General features: G+C 40.5%; 1 protein-coding gene across 5 annotated transcripts in view; it reads right to left on the bottom strand.

Annotated features, from left to right (window-relative positions):
* The window catches only part of efnb1 (ephrin-B1), a 269,311-nt gene that overhangs the window by 180,224 nt on the left and 65,928 nt on the right, over positions 1–23,159 (bottom strand). Inside the window, exons 1-3 of one of the 5 annotated variants that reach the window (XM_059977030.1) lie at positions 9,150–9,833; positions 3,834–4,004; positions 2,160–3,304 (exon numbers count right to left, since the gene is read on the bottom strand). In XM_059977030.1, the coding sequence (XP_059833013.1) occupies positions 2,160–2,278 (119 nt within the window). In that variant the 5' untranslated portion in view covers positions 2,279–3,304; positions 3,834–4,004; positions 9,150–9,833. Of the gene's footprint in view, positions 1–2,159; positions 3,305–3,582; positions 3,693–3,833; positions 4,005–4,189; positions 5,911–9,149; positions 9,834–23,159 lie in introns of those variants that run through there. The other 4 variants (XM_059977029.1, XM_059977032.1, XM_059977031.1 and 1 more) reach the window with 4 other exon arrangements.

Genomic DNA, 23,159 nt, shown 5'->3' with positions numbered 1-23,159 from the left:
TAGTAACTGTCTAGATCATCTTGTCAAGGATCTGGTTATATTTACCTTGGACTTCTTAACCTCCACCTTCTGAAATAATAGTTTAAATCCTTGCAAGTTAATCAATAATTGTTTTAATCAGAAGTCCTACCAATGACATCCCTACGATGCAAATACAATCATGAGACAGTTGCTTTCCTGGAAATAACGCACTAGTTTGAAACTCTCCAAATGCCTTATTCCCCCAGCATTGAACAAATAGAAAATAATCAGGCCAGGTGATTTGTTGATACCCAGATCAACTCACAAAACAGCCACATCCACAGTGCTCTGGGACTTTTTAAAAATGATAAAACTGCAACACGCCAAGCAGCACATGCACTACACTGGTAAGCACAAAAAAATCACAAGCCTTTTCCAACAGGATTCATACTTTGCAAAATCATTCTAATGCTAAGGCAATCCTCCTCCTGAATGGCATAATAACCCAGAGTACTCTGTCAAACCGATGATAGTGATTTCATTATATTCCAACCTTTTTACATATTGTACAAAAAAAATTGTTCGCCATAATGTATGAATTGCAGATTCTCATTGAATAGTTTAATGGCCATAATTATACTATATTTCATATAACAATCGATTGCACACACACGGCAGTGTAATGAGATAAAGTGATGAATATGTTGTATTTATTGTATTTACATTCTTGAATAAAGCTACATGCGGAAGATTTGATATTTTCGTCGACCGACAATGTTAGCGCACCAGTTTTTTAGTAGTTGCTACTACCTGTGAACATACCGAAATTTCCCCGACCTTTTTAAGCATTCCTCTTCAGGGAATCTGGGACCGGTGGAAACAACAATGAGCCTATTAAACGCGCTCAAAATACTGCTGCGTGCAGAGTATCCGAGTGAGAAAGCGTAAGATTTCGTCCCAGGTGAGAAATCTGCCATGCGGCGGAAAAATTAGTGACGAGAAAGCGAGAGTTTCATCGCCGCTGCATTTCGATGAGACTTAAAAGGGTTTTAATTCGAAACTTCTCTGTCAACTGCAAGTAATTTTTAAAAGTCTATTTTTCACACAGATTTCAAATATGTGTTGATATAATGTCCAGTTTCTTGGTTTGTGAGAGACTTTCTCAGAACACTGAACCTTCCTTGCCTGATACCAATTATCAGCCACCCGCGCTATTCTTTGTGGGTTTGTGTTATTCTCATGTAACTGCTCGGGAGCTGGCGAGTTCTCCTCAACTTTTGTACAAAGTTTCCTCACAAACTGGTCTTCGATATTGATTGAACTCGGTTGGTAGATTGGGGAAAGAGCTAAAGGAAAACTCCAGTCGAGCTAGTCATGATTATTCTGGGATTAAACTGGAGTTCAGAAAGATAAATTCGTCCGTCATTGGTCTGTGCCGGGGTGAAAGGGACCGGCGGCATTTCACCACTGTTTGCAGATCTCTTCCTAACCACCCCCTCTGCTGCGGAACAACTCTGTTTGCAGTGCTGAACGATCTTCACATTAACAATCTTAACTGGAACAAAAGCATCGCTTGGAGGAAAAGGTCGCAACCGCAGGTGTAAGTATTGTACAGAATTGTAATCATGTTTTAAAATGCTCTGTGCGCTCAAATGACATTATAATTCCTTCATTTTTCTTCCCCCGCTCAAAATCCTTATTATTTTTAAACGCCTTGTGTGTGTGAGAGAGAGAGAGATGGCGAGGAACCGTGGGCAAGGTGGAGATCTTCGAGGAGAGAAGGAGAGAGAGAACAACTCGTCGCTCCCAACCAGCAGCTCCCATCCGCCCCCAGTAGAACAAAGAACTACATCCACATCCACTTGCGTTTTCAATTAAACTGGAACTTCGCAACAAACGCGAGAGGGGCAATCTTTCATCGTCGCTCTGCTGGCCGGACGGCACAGTGTTTGCCCCCACCCCACTCAAAAGCAACGCGATGAAGGCGCACGCGATCACCAGAGGCGTGCAGTATTTTTCATGCCCCTGACCTAAAGTTAGGGGATTACAAACCATTACTAAACTATTAACAGCCTCGCGCTCGACACCTGGAAGCCGCTTTCATCCGCAGAAACTGTTTCAAATAACAGCGAGCCATTCGAGCTGGCCATCCATCGGGCTCACGTCATTCACATTATTGCAAATAAAGAAAAACTTACTTCAGGTTCTGGGAATGCCAGGAGACAGGCTCCAAACTCTTGGCTAGCGGCAGCGCGCTCTTGCACAGTGCGAACATAACTCCCCAGTAATACTTCCACGGCGAGTCCCATTTAGCCATTCTCCAGGCTAAGATAAGGCAAGTCAGAAGGAGATCGCCGAGAAATCCGTGAATCGTTCAGTGTCTGGACCGCCCTCTCGATGCGATGTGTCCGAACTGTATTCTTGACGTGCTCCTCCAGAGTTAGAGACCTCTGTCTGAATCCTATTGCCCCTCTGGGTCAAGGCAGGAATGTTTCGCTGACAGGACTGTATCCCCTGTTCGAGCTGCACCTTTCCCTGTGCCAGCAGCACACTTTCTCCGTTTTGTCAACTCCTGCCTCTGCCGTCAACCAGACTCCTCTTCCTATGCAGATTCCCTCCGGGAGGAGAGAAGACTCCTCCAGAAGCTCAGATCAATCTTGGCTGTAGCTTGTCCATGTGCGACCCAGATGTGCCTTCTCCAGCCGCTGGATTCGGTTTCTCTGATCTCTGACTCGCTGCGAGTTCGCTCTCCTCCCAGTCCCCGGAGTTGTTGACTCTCTGCTCGCCACTCGCTCACTGACGGTCTAACCTGCTCTCCCTCCCAGCCCCGCCTCTCAGGCACGCCGTAGACACCACTAATCCTGCCGCCAATCACAAGAGCACTGAGCACCGCTCAGCCAATCACGAAAAAGGGAATGGGGTCCTCGTACGGGGCTCTTAAAGCTAGATATAACATTGCTGTAATCGAGAATAAACTTTCGAACAGAAAATCCACAGTTTATTGAAAAAGATATTATCAACGTAATAACTATAAAGTTATAGTAATCAGTATGATTGCAATTTGAAATCACTGTTAAAGGACAATATTTAATTGTACAGAAAACAAAAAATGTTCTCAAATTTAATTTTAAATGTAAACATTTTGTGAATTATTCTTTACCGTGCATATTATATTTTAAATACAGAGAGTTTTCAATAGAGAACATAGCCATTTGTAAATAGTTTAGTTGTAAGTATCTTGATGTTTGAAATTGTCTTTCGATAGACGGTGAGATGCATATCGACATTGGACATTGGACATTTGACATTGTATCACGGCCGACAGCAGGTCAACGAACCGTCCCTGAAAGAGGACAAAATAAATTTAAATCAGGGCCCAATAAAACAAAACGTGATGGAAAGGGGAGGGGGAGCCTGGTCACAGCTGATTGACATGCAGTTCAACTCAGTGGCATACCGTACTGCAATTCAGTTTAGCACAAGGGGCAACTGGGAGCGAGTTCACTTACTCGAACCTCGCAATGCTGTTTGAACGGGCAGAAATAGAATACATTTACTCCGTCCAAATACACGTAATATATTTTTAAACTCAGAAGTCTACGTGTACAAATAACTGCTTACCAGATTCTCTTAATAGTTGGAAACATCTCGAGCATTATCACTGAAGGAACTTTTTTTTACCTGTCATAAATCACACAGAGCTCAGCTGTTAAGAATTGTATCCCTGGGCCAGATAAACCTGTAGGGTCCTCGTTTAAGTTTTACTCTCTGCTGAGTTAGGTGATTGATTAAGGCAGTGAAAGCAACACTACAACCGGACCATGACAGAGCCACAAATGAAGGGGAGTATATTGTATACAATATTTACTTACATGAAATAAATCCGCCAGAAGGTGGAAAAGCAAAAGAGGGCCGGGCCGAGCCCAAGCAACAGGCGTGAGACTCACAGCTGCACCAGGAATTTGTTATTACCCCGTACGATAACTCGAGGATCAGATTGCTTCATTTCCAACTAGACTTTGTGTCTTTATTCAAGTGGTATGCTGTGTGGAAACGAAGGCAATTGAATCATATCAAAAACTCATTCGAACCACTATCGATCAATATACATGTGTATGCACAAAGTTACACTAAGTATTTTCAAACAATAGGGCTGATACTAATCCCCAATGTGAATAAACTAAGGCAATTATTGCTTCCCAACATGGGTCTATTTAAGATACATTACCTCGGACTGAGGAGCTGATCTTTCCAAATATACTTGAGTGAGTAGACGCCGCCGAGATTTCCTCCCTCCGAACGCACCCTTCCCTTTTAGTCTCCGGTTCCCTCTGCACGTGCTGTGTGCTGTTCTCTTTCTTTGTCTTCAAACTACAAAATACCTTGTTTTTATGAACATTTTCTCGCTGTTACTAATGAGCTGATGAACCATCAACTCTTACCCCCCCCCTCCCCCACGACCTCGCGGGGTACAACTCCAGAAACGGGACATCAACCCCCGAGAGATCCAGTCCTCCTGCAGGCAAACTTCTGCTTGTGAGTTTAGAAGTCGGGCTAAGCTTTGTTCTGGGTCACTTCACATGTAAATCTCCTGCTTTATTTAAGACCTTGTTCGAGCAAACTTTTTTCTTTTTGTCTTCGTTTGGAATTTGCGTACGGCGGTTCAGCCAGGATGGCGAATAACGAAGCGGTCTTCTGTGCATGGAGCGATCTTTGCGACCGTCGATGTTTATTAGCTCACGTTTCTAGATCAAGAAGCATTAATTAGGTGAGAGCTTTTAAAAGTCTAGTTTACAGGAGACGGGAAGATTGCAATCAGAAATGTGATCTAATGTGAAGACGCATGAGAAAGAATGAGTTGAAATGGGACACATTTTAATTTAATTTAGCATAAACATAATGCAGAAAAGAACGAGTACATAAAGGATAATCTATTTGAGTTTAGTTAATCGTCTCCTCATCACTTACAATTCCCTGTTCCACACAGGAGTCAAACCGGATTTAACCCCCCACAAAATGGCAACAATATCCGATCATGAAAGGCACGTTGTTTTCAAGTGAAATTTTCGAAAGGAATACTTCTTCCGAAGAAAGATTTAGTCAAAGCCGTTTGGGTGCCAGCTCCTACTGACAAATAACGTTAAAAGAAAAGTTACTTCACAATCGTTTTCCTCTTTACTAGAATAACATAAACCCCAAACTTTTCACGTAAAGGGGGAAATGTTGAAGCTCCTTTGGAGTGGAGTCGAAGTGTGAACACGATACAGGAAGAATAAAAGGAAACGCGACCGGTGCTTCTAGGTTATGTATTATTTTAATTACGAAGCAAAAGCGATCAGCTCTGGTAGGAGTTAGGTTGGAAGGCTGAACATTTTAAGAAGAAAGGGTCCAGAAGTACAGCAAAAGAAAAAGCACTGTTGTAGCAGAAGGCATATGCCTGACAAACTGACATTTAAATGGCACATTCCACAACCTCCAAAGGTTGCGAACACAGCAAAAGTCATAATGTATTTTTGAAGTGTAATTATTGTTATAATATAGGAAACCCGGCAATACAATTGTACAGAACAAGCTCCCACTATGATGTGATAATGACTATTTTAAATGCAGTTCGCTGGGAAATAAATATTGACCTGAACAAAAATTCTGCTTTCTAAATGTTGCGAGAGTGCGATTCCACCGTGATGTAACATCTCACTCAGCGAGTGTCATCTCCGTCTGACAGTCACTGTCGTGTCAAAAAGATATTGTAGTCTCAGCACTCGGACTTCGCCCGAATGGGACTCCAGCCATCTCAGGCCTGCAGAATTAAAAGTGATTCAATGCACTGGACGCTGTTAACTACTTTAACCAAATCCTCTGATGGGATCATATTTGTAAAAATATTGGTCATTGACGCTATGAAAAATATATAGGTGTTTATGTGATTATTGACTAAATTAAAACTAATTTACTAGTGACATCGCCTATTGATATTAGCGTACTCATCTGCAGATTGGGAATGAACAGAGAACCTTCCTGCGACAGAGTCCGTTTTGCGACTAAGTATAATTGTCCGTACTCTGTAATGGAAGAGACAAATAAAATATGGAGTATTTTTAACTGCTTACTGGACCATGTTAGGGAGATAAAGGAAATATCCTTTGAAAGAGTTTTAGATCCGTAGGAGGATTTCTCCTTCTGCAGTTTGAGGAGAAGCTAAAATCAGAAGTATCATTATTACCGTGGAGTAAATGGGACTACAGAAGCATGAGAGTGGAGCTAGCTAAAGTTGACTGGAAGTGAATACTAGCAGGGATGATGGCAGAAACATCAATAGCTGACATTTCTAGGAGCAATTCACAGGTACAGGAAAGATACATCCCAAAGATGAAGATGTATTCTAAGGGAGGGTTAAACACTGTATTTGACAAGGAATGTCAAGGACAGCATAAAAGCAAAAGACAGGACATATAATATAGCATAAATTAGTGGAACGGTAGTGGATTGGGAAGCTTTTAAAAAAACAATAGAAGGCATCTAAAAAGCCACAAAGAAATAAGATTAAATATGAAAGGAAGCTGGCCAATAATATATAAGATAAAAAAAGGTTTCAGATATATAAAGAGTAAAGAGAGTTGAAAGTGCATAGTGGACCGCTGGAAAATTATGCTGGAGAGGAAGTAATGTGGGACAAAGAAATGGCGGATGAACTTAATAAGTTTTTTTCACCAGTTCTCACTGTGGAATACACTAGCAGAATGCCAGAGATGCAAGAGTGTTGGGGGCGGAAGTGCCTGCCATTGCTATTACTAAGGAGAAGGTGATTGGGAAGCTGAGAAGTTCAAGGGTATTCAAGTCATTTGGACCAGATGGGCCCCATGGTTCCGAAAGAGTTGGCTGAAGAGATTGTGGAGGTATTAATAATGATATTTCAAGAATCACTACATTCCAGAATGATTCCAGAGGGCTGGAACACCTGAAATGTCACTTGACTCTTTAAGAAGGGAGAGAGACAGAAGAAAGGAGATTATAGACCATTTAGCTTGACTTCAGTGGGTGGAAAGATGTTGGGCTTCTGTTTTTAAGGACACTTGGAGGAACATGACAAAATAGGCCAATTTTCCTTAAGGAAAAATCTTGCTTGACAAATCTGTTGGAATTCTTTGAGGAAATAACAGGTAGGATAGACAAAGGAAAGTCAGTGGATGTTCTTTATGTAATTTTAAGAAGGTGTCACATGTGAGACTGCTTAACAAGATAAAGAACCCAGGAAAGAATCTAGCATGGATGGAAGATTGGCTGACTGGTAGGAGGCAAAGAGTGGGGTTAAAGGGAGCCTTTTCTAGATCCCTGCCAATGACCAATGCAGTTCGACAGGGATTGATGCTGGAACTGATTCTTTTCCCATTATATGTCAATGATTTGGATGAAGGATTTGATGGCTTTGTGGCCAAGTTTGTAGATGATACGAAGATGGTGAAAGGGAAGATTGTGTTAAAGAAGCAGGGTGTCTGCAGAAAGACTTTGATTGGAGAATGGGCTAAGGAGTGGTAGATGGAGTACAGTGTAGGGAAGAAAGTGCATAGTCATGCACTTTGGTAGAAGGAATAAAGGCATAGACTTTTTTCCAAATGTGGAGAAAATTCAAAAATCAGCAGTGCAAAGGGACTTGGCAGTCCTTGTGCATGATCCTCTAAAAGTTAACTTGTGGGGCAGTGGTAAGGAAGACAAATGTAACATTAGCATTCATTTCGAGACGACTAGAATGCAACAGCAAGAACGTAATGCTGAGGCCTTATAACTGTAAGCAGTTTTGGGCCTGTTATAGAAGAAAAGATGTGCTAGCATTGGATTGGGTCCAAAGGAGGTTCAAGAGAATGATGCTAGGAATGAAAGGGTTAACATGTAAGGAGCATTTGATAGCTGTGGGCCCGTACTCAAAGGAATTTAGGAGAATGGTGGGGGGAATCTCATCGAAACCTATCGAATGGTAAAAGGCCTTGATAGAGTGGGTGTGGTGAGGATGTTTCCTGTGGCGGAAGAGTCTAAGACCAGGGGATACAGCCTCAGAAAACAGAAGCGGGGATGAGGAGGAATTTCTTTAGCCAGAGAGTGACAAATCTGTGGAATTCTTTGCCACAGACAGCTGTGGGGGGGCCAGATCTCTATGTATGTTTAAGACAGAGGTTGATAGATTCTTGATTGGTCAGAGCATGAAGGGATACAGGGAGAAGGCAAGAGATTGGGGATGAGAGGAAAATTGGATCAGCCATGATGAAATGGCAAAGCAGACCCAATGGACCAAATCTGCTCCAATATCTTATGGTTTTATAAATTAGGGTGGCAGCATCATATTTGCATAAGGACCTTTTATGGAAATTGAATTACCATAATATTGTTGTTAAATGGTAACTGACAACAAACAGGGACTATGTCAGAATCAGTGGAGATAATCATACATGTATCTATAAGTGTAAAAAACCAGACATCAAAATTAAATGTAGGACATGGCACAAGTACAGGATCTTCGGCACACGATGTTGTACTGACCTTTTAACCTACTCCAAGTTCAATCAGAACCCTTCCTTCCCACATAGTCCTCCATTTTTCTTTCATCCACGTGTTTATCTAAGAGTCTCTAATGTACTGGCCTCTACCAGCACCCTGGCAGTGCGTTCCACGCACTTACCACTCTCGATGTAAAAATACCTATTTCTGACATCCCCCTATACATTCCATCAACCAACTTAAAATTATGCTCGCTCTTATTAGCTATTCCCGCCATGAAAAAAAAAACACAGACTGTCCACGCTGTCGATACCTCTTACCACCTTATACTCCTCTATCAAATCACTTCACTCTCCTACGCTCCAAAAAGAAATGCACTGGTTCGCTCAACCTTTCCTCATAAGAAATTACCTCTGATCCAATTCTGGTAAATCTCCTCTCTAAAGCTTCCACCTCCTTCCTACAATGAGTTGACCAAAATGGAACACAATACTCCAAGTGTGGTCTAACCAGAGCCCACTCGCGGCTCTTGAACTCAATCCCCGACTAATGAAGGCCAACACACCATATGCCTCCTTATTCACCTGTCGATTTGATACCAAACGCCTTCTTAACCACCCTATCAACTTGATATATTTAATAAATTGCACTCATAACTATTTCATATTCATTTTATAATTTCACTTCAATCAACTTACTTCTTTTGGTATGTTGCTTGTTTTCTAATATCAAACACGCCACGCTGCCGCACAGGGATCTGTTGACTCTATTCCGCGGTGGCCAGCGCCTCCCATCGGTAGATGCGTAACCGCACTTGCTGCCTGGCGATTTGAAGCAATTGCTTCAATGTAGATTTATACACCCGTTAGTGACTGCTTGTTGGATTTAAAACCAATCCAATCCCCCGAACCGTTTATCAAATCTTCTCCAGCTGCTTTAAGTATTTATTATAATTGCTGCTCAGTCCGCACTACTTTCTTGAAATATTTTATTTTCGTTGTTCTAACATCTCTTATTCAATCGATGAAAAACATTCCAATTAAGTTTGTTTTGTTTACCCGCTTCTCCCTCCTTCAGTCGTATTTCTTTCTTATTCTGTGTCTGTTTCCAGCTCTTGCAATATTTTTTTCCCTTTCTGAGGTTTATTCCCGAGTCTATTTATTTCTGTCCTCCCCCATGTCAACAACTGAACCATGTTCACACAAACCTATTAAATGCAGTCATGCTAACTCTAATCACATCAAGCACACACTAATCTCATTTGCATTCCCGACATTGTTGCATCCCCATTTGGACGCTCAGTGATACATCAGAGGCATTGGTTTGTAACCCAATGTACGCATTCTCATATAAACCTAACCAAACACACGTATGTCAACAAGTATAATATGCACACTTGCCTCGAATACACTTACACTAATCCAGACTTAATTACACTCATCCAGTTAAACTGACTAAACATTGCCCACTAAATACACATTTACACAACTGTTCTAATCTGTAGACCGTTTAGACGAACTCGTCAATGAATTTGCACCCACTCTCTCAAGTACACCATAAGAACCAGGCTAAGCACATATGAATACTAATTCATCATACATGCTAATTTACAAATTATTAAACATACCATTACTAAACCAATCAATCATATGGACATTAAATTCATCAACTAACCTGTCCTTATTAAATGTTCTCTAAATTATATTAATTCATCAAATACTTCACCAATAACTCTGCCTAACACATATTAACCCAACAAATCCAAACATGCTAATTCTGACACTAGCAAATACTTTTAGCTTAATCCAAAGTAACATACCAATCTTATGTTGTAGATTTTACCTTAACTCTGAAGAAATTTGTGAATAGTAACTCATCTTTTCATCAACTAAATATACTCTCACATGAGACACATTCTTGCAAATCATATTAGGTAATGCTTGGATTGCCAACTGGAGGGCAATCCTCCAGTTTCCAGTGCCTCCTTCCTACTTACACAAGTAAAATGGGTAGGGGGCAGGTAAAAATCAGCACACATATAATTTTCCAGTTGCTTGAAATACTCACCAATGTCATTTGTCCAGACAGATGCGGGCAAAGCTGGCAAGGCGCCACTCATTGCTTGTTACGCTGAAAAGCTGGCGTCAACTCCTTTCTGGCAATTTTTTGTATGATTGAGCAGATTGCTGAACCACTTCAAAGAGCATTTGGAGCCAAACAGTTTTATTGTGGGTCAGGAGCAAAGGGTAATCTCATCCAGTTCAGGTTGCAACTTCCCTTTTGCAAGGAGTAAAGCAGTAACTGGTTTCAATGAAAACTCATTTTCTTTTTAACATGGTCATAGTCTACAAATGGACAGTGTTCTTAAGTTAGTTTCACAGCTTACAATGAAATTTGACCTTTTGACAAGTAACCAACTGCAGTTGTCAATTTAAGGAAGATCCATTATCCAGCTTATTGATATCATGAATTGTGTGATCAGATTGAGTTAAGTAATAATAATATTAAATGAAAACATCCAAAAGAAGGGAGGTCTCCATCTGTTTCGTTTAAAATCTTTCTGTTACAATGACGAGTTTCTTTTGAATTTGTGTTCTTTGCCTACAAAACTGATAATGGAAAGTTGTTATGTTTGGATTTAGCCTCAAAGTTTGAAGTATTATGTCTAAAGAAGCAGAAAGGAAAGTATCTAATTGTTGTATTTTTCCAGTGAGCTAGGGAAGTCAGAAAGATTATTGGACTTCAGTCATGCTCAGCATGTTAATAATTGCAATTTAATAAAGGAGATAACTAAGCTTTCTCCCCCTCTTCATTGCTGCTTCTTGCCAGATAATTAATTCTTACTGTTAAGAAAAAGTACACATGCCTTTACATATAAACTGAACCATAATCCATTTTAATCCACTGGCTTTACATGGATGCACCAAATATCCAATGCATTCACAAAAGTTTCATGTTCAATACCTAAGATTCACTTGTAAAGTCTGTGGGTACAATGGAGATACTCATTTATGGTATCACGTAGTTCAATGGATTGATAGAGGGAACCCAAGAAAAATATTTGTGTAGTTAAATACAAAAGTATAGCCTTTCTGAGTACTCTTCTCACAAATCATATTGTGCACGATTTTCAAGGTTGATGTTACTGTCTTATTAGGACATTATCTTGAAATTGATTTTTTCTTTGACTATCCCAATCAGCCTGAGGCCTTTCTGCTCAATGAAACCACTGCTTGGGTCCTTTACATGGCATATCTACAAAGACAAATGCAATGGGGCAGTCTGCTATCAGCCCCAAATGTTGTCCTTCAGGCTCAATTACAAGGACACAAGAAAACCAATGGATGTCCACTTTCTATGAACAGGAACATTTTTTAATGAGGCAAGATGAAATCTGCCCTTCAGATAGAAAGGAAACTTCACGATGAATGCTGTTTATGGAAACCAACCATTATCTCAATACATTTAACTTCCTACATTTGAAAGTGCAGGCAATTATTAGAAGAAGAAAGATATTGGACATAAGTAAATGAAAATCAAAACCCCATGCGCTGCAGATCTGAAACAAATACAGAAATTGCTAGAAAAGCTCAGCAGGCTGGCAACATTGATGGGAAGAGAAATAGTTAACATTTTAGGTGCAAAGCACTTCATCAGATGACCCATCTGACAAGCATCTTTGACCTGAAATGTTAACTTTTTTTTCTCTTTCCATCAAGGGTGCTTGGCCAGCTGAGCTTTTCCAGAATTATTTTTTTTTTCAGGCATAGATGAATAGTGGCTCGCCTACTTATAATCAACATATAAGGATTAGTAATGGCCTTCCCCACCAGGTGCCTCTTAACACATATCAAGAAGGGCTACACAGCAAGCAAATATGTTCTTTCATTTTTCATCAGCTAAAGTCAAGGTATGGTGAAGAGCTTTAAAAATAAATCCAGCCTAAAGGTATCAGCAAATTATTAAAATGCATTTCTGGGCAATTCACAAACATGTCAGGACTCACTGGATTTCCTCCAAGGACCTATTATCCGAATCTGTGAATATATTTTAAAGGGTCAGGTGGAATTCCTAATGTAAGATTCTTAGAAACATAGAAACATAGAAAACCTACAGCACAATACAGGCCCTTTGGCCCACAAACCTGTACTGAACATGTCCTTACCTTAGAAATTACCCAGGGTTACACGTAACCCTCTATTTTTCCAAGCTCCATGTACCTATCCAGGAGTCTCTTGAAAGACCCTATTGTATTCACCTCCACCGCTGTCACTGGCAGCCCATTCCACACACTCATCACTCACTGCGTGAAAAACTTACCCCTGTCATCTCCTCTCTACCTTCTTCCAAGCACCTTAAAACTGTCCCCTCTTGTGCTAGCCAATTCAACCCTGGGAAAATGCCTCTGACTATCCACATGATCAATGCTCTCATCATCTTATACACCTCTATCAATTCACCTCTCATCCTCTGTCGCTCCAAGGAGAAAAGGACGAGTTCATTCATCCAATTTTCATAAGGCATGTTCTCCAATTTAGGCAACGTCCTTGTAAATCTCCTCTGTACCTGTTCTATGGCTTCCACATCCTTCCTGTGGTGAGGTGACCAGAGCTGAGCACAGTACTCCAAGTGGGGTCTGACAGACAGACAGACAGACAGACATACTTTATTGATCCAGAGGGAAATTGGGTTTCATTCCTAAATAGCTGAAACATTACCTCATGGCTCCTAAACTCAATCCTGTGATTGTTGAAGGCCAATACACCATATGCCTTCCTAACCACAGACTTAAGCTGCACAGCAACTTTGAGTGTCCTATGAACTTGGACCTCAAGATCCCTCCGATCCTCCACACTGTCAAGAGTCTACCATTAATGCTATATTCTGTCATCCTATTTGACCTACCAAAGTGAACCACCTCACACTTATCTGGGTTGAACTCCATCTGCCACTTCTCAGCCCTAGTTTAGCATCCTATCAATGTTCCGCTGTAACATCTGACTGATAGCCCTACACACTATCCACAACACCCCAACCTTTGTGTCATCAGTAAATTTACTAATCCTCCACTTCCTCATCCAGGTCATTTATAAAAGTTATGAAGAATAGGGGTCCCAGAACAGATCCCTGAGGCACACCACTGGTGACCGACCTCCATGCAGAATATGACACACCTACAACCACTCTTTGCCCTCTGTGGGCAAGACAGTTCTGGATCCACAAATCAATGGCCCCTTGGGTCCCATGTCTCCAGACTTTTTCAATAAGCCTTGCATGGGGTACCTTTTCAAATGTCTTGCTAAAATCCATATACACTACACCTACTGCTCTACCTTCATCAATGTGTTTAGTCACATCCTCAAAAAATTCAATCAGGCTCATAAGGTATGACCTGCCTTTGACAAAGCCATGCTGACTATTCCTAATCATATTATGCCTCTCCAAATGTTGACAAATCCTGTCTCTCAGAACCTTCTCCATCAAATTACCAACCACTGAAGTAAGTCTCACTGGTCTATAATTTCCTGGGCTATCTCTACTCCCTTTCTTGAACAAGAGAACAACATCTGCAACCCTCCAATCCTCCGGAACCTCTCCTGTCCCCATTGATGATGCAAAGATCATTGCCAGAGGCCCAGCAACCTCCTCCCTTGCCTCTCACAGTACACCGGGCTACATCTCATCCAGTCCCAGTGACTTAATTCAACTTGATGCTTTGAAAAAGCTCCAGCACATCCTCTTTCTTAATATCTACATGCTCAAGCTTTTCAGTCCACTGTAAGTTATTCCTACAATCGCCAAGTTCCTTTCCTGTAGTGACTACTGAAGCATTAAGTACCTCTGCTACCTCCTCCGGTTCCATACACACTTTTCCACTGTCACGCTTGATTGGTCCTATTCTCTTACGTCTTATCCTCTTGCTCTTCACATACTTGTAAAATGCCTTGTGGTTTTTCTTAATCCTGTCCACCAACGCCTTCTCATGCTCATTCTATCTCTTCTAATTTCATTCTTAAGCTCCTTCCTGCTCATCTTATAATCTTCTAGATCTCTATCATTACATAGTTTTTGAACCTTTTGTAAGCTTTTCTTTTTGTCTAGATTTACAACAGCCTTTGTAAACCATGGTTCCTGTAGCCTACCATCCTTTCCCTATCTCATTTGAACATGCCTATGCAGAACTCCGCTTAAATATCTCCTGAACATTTGTCACATTTCTTCCGTACATTTCCCTGAGAACAATTCCCAATTTTTGCTTCAAAGTTCCTGCCTGATGGCCTCATATTTCCCCTTACTCCAAATAAACACTTTCCTAACTTGTCTGTTTCTATCCTTCTCCAATGCTATGGTGAAGAAGGTAGAATTGTGATCACTATCTTCAAATGCTCTTCCATTGAGAGATCTGACACCTGACCAGATTCATTTCAAGTACAGCCTCTCCTCTTGTAAGCTTATCTACATATTGTGTCAAGAAACCTTCCTGAACACACCTAACAAACCACCCCATCTAAACCCCTCACTGTAGGGACATGCCAATCAATATTTGGGAAATTAAAATCTCCCACCACGACAACTCTGTTATTATTACACCTTTCCAGAATCTGTCTTCCTATAAAAAACACCCAGTAGAGCTTTGTTCATAATACTGCTTTCATTCAAATAGACACATCTCAAACCATCAGTCTGAGCTTATCCCTCCTCGATCACCTGCCTATTCTCCCTCTCACAGTGTATACAAGCTTTCTCTATTTGTGAGCCAGCCGCTCCTTCCTCCATCTCTTCAGTTCAGTTCCCACCCTCCAGCAATTCTATTTTAAACTCTCCACAATATCCTTAGCAAACCTCCCCACCAGGATATTGATCCCCCTTGGGATTCAAGTGCAACCTGTCACACACGCCCCAAAAGAAGTCCCAATGATCCAGAAATCTGATTCCCTGCCCCTGCTCCAATCCCTCAGCCATGCATTTATCCTCCACCTCACTCTATTCCTATACTCACTGTCACCTGGCACAGGTACTATTCTTGAGATTAGTATTCTTTGCAGTCCTACTCCTCAACTTCCTTCCTTACTCTCTGTAGTCTGCTTTCAGGACCTCCTCCCTTTTCCTGCCTATGTTGTTGGTACCAATATGTACCATGACCTCTGGCTGTTCTCCTTCCCACTTCAGGGTATGGTGGACGTGATGAGAAACATCCCAGACCCTGCCACCTGGGAGGCAAACTACCATCAGTGCTTCTTTCCTGCGTCCACAGAATCGCCTATCTGACCCCCTAACTATGGAGTCCCCTATCACTATTGCCATCCTCTTGCTTTCCCTACCCTTCTGAGCCACAGGGGCAGAATCTGTGCCAGAGGCATGACCACTGTTGCTTCCCCCAGGTAGGCTGCCCCCCCCCGACAATACTCAAGCAGGAGCACTTAGTGTTAAGGGGGACAGCCACAGGGGTGGCTAAAACTCCTTGCAGTTCCTCTCTGAATTTTTCATGGGAGAAGATGAGGGACTGATAGAGGGATGTTTGAAGAAATTTGAGCTGCAATAGAAAATCATTACGCTCATATGAATAACTCTTCGTACACGGTAGGTTGAGAGAAATATTTGTAAGCTCTTTGCTTTGACAGGAAATTGACTACCTGTTGGAAATTGACCTCTATATCCTTGGAAGAACATTCATTGATTTATACTAAATTCTGGAACATAAATGTGTTAGTTTGGTATACTGTCACATATGAATGCAAAATAGAACACCTGATTGGGTTACTTCTATAAAATTATACAATGTAACAATAAGTAAGGTATTCATGGATCATACCTGTGCCCACAAGTTGCTACCATGGTCTCTCTCAAGGAAACCAAACTCCATACTGTATATGCAATGATCACCAAAGCAAGGAACTTCCCTGTCCATCTGCAGTTATGAAATGAGAAGCATCTACATGAGCACAACTAACACCTGGTCCAGCCTGACCTTCATCTACCATCCCTCCATTCATATCTTCTCTCCGCTCCTGTAGGCTCAGAGAGGAATTTGAACTCGAATCCCACAGGAGACATCACTGATACAGTACAACATATCTGTCATAATAGATTATAAAAGCCTAATGCTTGATCTTCTGTAATCACATCATCTTATTTGTAAGATCATTGTGTGGAGCTTTGGCCTGCCAGAAAAAAAAACAGTATCTGTAGAAAATCTGGCCAGTCAGTTAAACTTTGAGTGTTATATATACTGAAGAAATGTTTTTCAGCCATTTTAAAATGTAAATATTCATTATAAATAATAGTTGGATTTAGTGTTGGAAGGTGTGTATTGTGCATGAGCCTTTCTCTCTATCTGGCTGATTCAATAAGAGTTTCCATTACTTTCCCGGAGAGGCCATAAAGACACAGCTGCCAAATTACATTTTCAGACAAATCTCTTTACATTTTTGTATTAAATTTCAAAACAAACCCCCATGTTCATTTTTCAGGAGATTGAAATGATACATTTTCTCCTTTTCAAGTACTCTTAGTAACACAAAGCTCAATTATTATGGTAATTAATTTGAAAGGTTATTCCAATTATTTGACATTTCTAATGCTATTGCTTAACTGATTAAAATTGATGTTACAAAGTTCACTTCCTTCCATGATAATTTAGCAGGAAATAGGGGTCAAGCTTGATGTCTCTGATTAACATAAATATTCATTGCATTTACTCTTATCAAAATCTTCAGGATTGTTACCTTTTTGGTATAAATTCTGTGCCATTATTCTTCAGGAAGTCATGTGATGAAAGGAACTATTGGTATTAAGAGCTCACCTTCAAAATCTTTTTAAAGGAAGAGACTTATTCACCATCCCTTTGAAAGAGGGCAAACCCATTTATACCCTTTTAAATATGGTCCTTTATGAAGAAAGCTTACGGTTTTAAAAAATAAGTCTTGCCATAATAATTCTTTTATAAGAGTTAATACTGCGATTAAACTCACTTTCAAATAGTGTCTCACTATTCATATATCTTCTAAAAGAAACTGGGGTAATGAGTTTGGGCTTAAGTTCCTGGCACACAGCCAATGCCCATCTCAGTGGTCACTCTCAGCATTGCCCCTCCGAAAAAAATAATTTGTTTGGTCAGTAAGAGGCAACCTAAATTAATGAGAGTGGATGCCTCATACTTCAAGTAGACATTATAGGAACCAACATCCATGAGAATGGAAATCCCAGCAGAGTGTACTACATGGATGCATATAGAATAAGTAAATGTTATGTAACCCCTTGAGTCTACTTTGCTGAACCTCTGCATTAACAGTTTTCTGGCCCAGCTCCATATTCCTTGATTGCTTGTATGACCAAAGTCCTATCAGTTTCAGACTCAGTCCTGTCAGATAAAGAACTGCAAGGATTTTTAGCCATCCAAGCAAAGAAAGTTCTTCTCATCTCAGCTCTAAAAGGTCATCTCCTTATCCAGAGACCATGACTTCTATTTCCGTCATTTCCAGCCAATTGAAATAATCTTTTAACATCTACTCTGTCAAGCTCTGAAAGAATTTTATAAATTTCATTGAGGTTACCATTCATTCTGAAGCTCCAGAATGTAGACCACTTCTAGCCATTCTCACATAACACATTGCACCCAGTCCAGGAATCATTCTAGCGAAGCTTTGCTGTGTCAATCTTCACTAAAAGTAAATATATCCTTATGCAAGGAGATCAAATTTGTACATAGTAGTAAAGTTGTAAATTCATGAATGCCTTAAGAGATTAGGGAAAAAAACATCCTGATTGTTTCTCTGGAAGTTGCCTGTAATAAAATCTAACTTGCCAATTACCTTTGTAACTGTATGCTCATTCTGGATATTAACACTTTGTGATTTATGTATTTCAAATTTCTCATATGATAACAACATATACTAAACTTGGCTTTTTAAAAATATCTTGTTACCTTTCTTCCTACCACAATGAATAATTTCACATTTCCCATAAAATAATACTCCTACCACTTTTTAGCCTGATCACTCATCTGAGCTAAATCTTACAACTTCTTTACATCTAAATTTTCCATGTTCTGATGAAAGACCTGAACTATTAACTCTGTTTCACTGTTCACAAATGTAGCCTGATCTGCTGAGTATTTCCAGAATTTTTAATTTTATTTATTTTGGATTTTGTGCAGACAGCATTTTACATTTGGTCTATTTCCCTTTGTAGGCCGTTACAACTTTCTCAAGGCTCACAAACAACATAGATCTGTTTAATCGGCAGATATGGATGCACCAAATCACATTCCTTCACATAAGCACTTGGCTTAGATAACATACAGCTGCTACAGGGCTCCAATGCAAAACATCCTTTCCCCCATGGAAGCTGCTCAACCTGCTGAGTTTTTCCAGCAGTATATTGACTAGCTGTATCTTAGCCTAGTACTGAAGCACGAATGCCCTTGAATAGAAAATCCTATAAAAAGTAGTAGATATGACCCAGTCCATCATGGGTGAAGTCCACTGCACCACTGAGAACACCTACATGGAGTGTTTTCACAGGTAAGCAGCATCCATCATCATTATGGGAGAAAGAGAAGGGGGAAGAGCACCAGATGGAGGTGTCAGGCAGGTGAGGAGAAGAGGTAAGAGGCCAGAGTGGGGAAATGAAGAAGAAGAGGAGGGGGAGGGGAATATTGGAAGTTGGAAAAATCTCAGGTTGGAGGCCACCCAGGCAGAAGATGAGGTATTACTCCTCCAACTTGAGAGTGGCAGAAGAGGAGGCCCCGGAGAGACGTGTCAGAACAGGAATGGGAACGGTTGACTTTTGCGAATGGAGCTGTGGTGCTCAACAAAGTGGTCCCCCCAATCTCACCAACGTAAAGGAGGCTGCTTCGGGAGCACCAGACACAGTACACAACCCCAAAAGCTTCACGTAAAGGAGGCTGCTTCGGGAGCACCAGACACAGTACACAACCCCAAAAGCTTCACGTAAAGGAGGCTGCTTCGGGAGCACCAGACACAGTACACAACCCCAAAAGCTTCGCTGGTAAAGTGCCACCTTACCTAAGAAGAATGTTTGGAGTCCTGAATGGAGCTGAATAGGCAGGGATAAGTGCCAGGAGGGAGATTAGTGTGAAGGGATGAATGGACAAGGGGACCACAGCGGCATTCAGTATGAACATCAATTTCTTCAACTTCTGGTATTTTTTTTTACATTCCCCTTTCTCTCTTCTTCATTTTCCTGCTCAGGACTCTTAACTCTTCTGTACCCCTACCTATCACCTCCCCCAGTGCCCCTCCTCCTTCCCTTTCTCTCATGATCTGCTCTCCTCTCCTATCAGATTCCTTCTTCTCCAGCCCTTTGCAGTTTCCACTTATCACCTCTCAGCTTCTTACCTCATCCCCCTTCCCCCACCCACCTGGCTTCACCCATCACCTCTCTCCTAGTCCTCCTGCCCCTCCTGTCACCTTCTTATTCTGGAATCTTCCCCTTCCTTTCTATTGCTGATGAAGGGCCTCGGCCCAAAACGTTGACTGTTTATTCATTTCCGTAGATGCTGCATGATCTGCTGAGTCTTACTTTAAACTCTTGACATCATTAGACCGCAGGTATTCTATTATGAAATTCATGTTTATTTAAACTTTGTGGTTTTATACTTAACCACATTTAATATTACAATTCATCATATTATGAGCAATACCCCTCAGTGTATCTTTTATTAAAAGATTACTTACTAACTGTATTAACTGTATTGCATTACACAATATAGATATAAAATAGTTTGTTCCTTAGCTAGTCATTCAATATACCATACTAGGGCATTGTCTGGAAAGTATTTCACAGACTAATTTGATTTGCCCACTCAGTGTGAGGATCAAACCCTTCATGATCACACACACTCCCACCACATGGCCTTCTAATTCCTTCATTTATATACTGTGCAACATTATGATTATCATTAGGAAATATTATATGGTCATTCTTTTCCAACCCTGCTTCATAATTTAATTAATTAAACTTTCATTTAATGAACTTGGGCAATTTATTTTAAAATATGCAATAAGCTGGAAGGAGTTCTTCCTGCTCTCTGTCATCAGATTCGATTGAGGGAGAGCAGCGAAGGTTCACCAGGTTGATTCCTGCGAGGTCTGGTTTATCACATGAGGAGCAGTCAAGCAGCTTACATTTAGAAGAGAAAGAGATGATTTCATTGAAATAGACAAACTGTTAAGGGGCTTGACAGAGCAGGATTGAAGTTGATGTTTCTGCAGCTGGGGTACTGAGAAGCAGGTCTCACAGACTCAGAATAAAAGGTTTGGCCATGCAAGACAGAGATGAGAAGAAATTTCTTCACCCTGTGGGCGGTGAATCATTCAAATTCTCCACCAAAACAGGTTGTGCAGGTAATCGATTGCTGTCTGAATATAATTAAGACAGTGATTGATAGATTTTTGGATATTAAGGGAATCGAATGATATGAGTTAGTACAGAAAGTTTAGCCATGATCTTATTGAAAGGTGGAACGAGGACACAGAGCCAAGTGTCCAATTCCTGCATCTACACTCTATATTGTTCTTAAATTCCCTCTCTTAGAATATGTCTCCAACACACCGATAATATTGGTATCAGTACCTGCACTTATTCAATCATTTATAGGCAGGTGTCAAATTAACCAAATGTGTTGCTTTCTAGGTTGTATGCTACTGCTGAACTTTTAAACTTGGCATATACTCATTACTGAACTCACCCCATCTTGTTGGGGCCATAATAAATGGAAGCATCAACTCTCATTCAGCTTCACTTTGCTAATTGATCATTACACAAGTCTACTTTCTGGCCCTTCCGCATAATCCCACCAGAGATGTGACATAGGTGTCCAGGGAAAACTAACATAGGCTTTCAACCTTAGTTGAAACATGTTATTACCTCATTGTTATTGTTAGACAACAGAACTTTAATAATGGTAGAATATAACTACCTATCTTCTGTTGTTATTGTTGCAACAATGTTAATACGGATTGGTCCAGAACCTATCTGTATCTCTGGTGAACCTACAGTTAAGAAATTCTATCCTGCCATTGTAAACATCTTCTTTCCTGAAAGACCTGATGCAGGTCTTCGACTTGAAACGTTGACAATTCCTCTACCCCCACAAAATACTGCTCATTCTGCTCCCTCCAACAGATTGTCTGTGGCTCCAGATTCCAGACATTTTGTCTCTACTGTCTTTGCTAGTTTGAACCACTGACTATTTTCTAACATGTAGGGAAGAAAACAATGTGTAGCTGCACAAGTATAAAGCAATTGGAATATATTTAATGTGGGCTTGCTGTCACTTGGAGGGAAGAGCTTATTCATGAAGCAGTTAAGGATGATTGATCAGATAGTCTTGAATGCCTTCAGATCTACAGAACTGGACCTTATCTATAAACCGAAATGCCAAAGAAAATGAAGTACATATTATTGGAAATGCTTTGTCCCAAAGACTGAATTTCTGTCAAACTAAGAAATTGCATTCTTCAGAAGCGCACTATAAATGTGTCATTTACTCCTTCAGGCAGCATCACCTTACTCCCAGTACAAGGGAAATCTGACACACCAAACAAAATCAAACTCAAGATACCGAAATATGTAGAAACCTCATGACACCTCCCAAGAGCAGGAATTCCCATTTGAGTGAATGTTATTTTACATTGTGAATGTGCTCAGTTTTCTGATTACAATCACTCATGACTTTCTCTGATCCCTCTTTTTCACAGAAAAGTGACAGCCTGAATATTATGAATTGTAGATGAAGGCAGAACATAGGCATCTGATGGATTTGCCTTGTTTGTAATTGTTGGCTTCAAAATAGGTGGCCATGGAATACATTTTGAAGTTAGTATCTGTTCTACATCCCACTAGTCCCTGGAGAGTTTCCTCGGCATTCTACTACTGTATAATATGAGTATTTTATATCTCACTGTTCCTCAGTGTACGTTCTGTTCTGGCTTAGACTTGGGCTATATCACCAAGCAGTTTTAAAGTGATATGCTGCTTTGCGATGAAGAGACTACTTCTCATTATTTTTTTTCTGTAATCAATTCAATTAATTCTCAAAGAAAGTATTAGACTTGAGCATAGAGCCAGCCTAATGAGAAAGAAGAAAATTAGTAAACATGTCAAATTCAAGCAGAGCATGCATGTTTAAAGGTAAGTGATTGTATCAAGGACAAATTTTGTTTCAAATGATGTCAACCTCTTCAATTAAAATGAGAATTAAAATTTAAGTTTTTAACTAAGTATTTGGTCACTTTTTGACATATTTCCTTCTGTAATCAGAGTCATTGTTGGTTTGATTCTGTTCCCATGCAACACCTCAGGATGTTACCCTGAACTTTTAAAATGTGATTTTAGGTTTGTGTGTAACTTTAATGTGTTAAAGTTGAGACAGACAAACAAATACAAAACCTCTGTCGTGCAGCACTTCTTCAGGGACGAAGAAGCCATCTAAAAGCACCAATGCAGGATATGTGCTTTATTATATGATGGAAGTATGCCTTTTGTTAAATTGGGGAAGGCCAAAACATTGTTATATAGTATCGACTCATAAAACCAGTATTTTACCCTATCTACTGTATATACAGATATACAAAGCTTAATGCTACTTTGAGACCCTCAGTTCAGGTTTGGTTTCCATAAGGATTCTTGCTACGATAAGCCCCATGATCTATGGCATGGTCTTACCATTATTCAGGCACCTG

Source organism: Hypanus sabinus, chromosome 8 (assembly GCF_030144855.1).
Source record: "Hypanus sabinus isolate sHypSab1 chromosome 8, sHypSab1.hap1, whole genome shotgun sequence".
Taxonomy (NCBI): Eukaryota; Metazoa; Chordata; class Chondrichthyes; order Myliobatiformes; family Dasyatidae; genus Hypanus; species Hypanus sabinus.
Note: the sequence above shows the minus strand (reverse complement) of the source record. Positions and strands in the feature narration are given on the sequence as shown.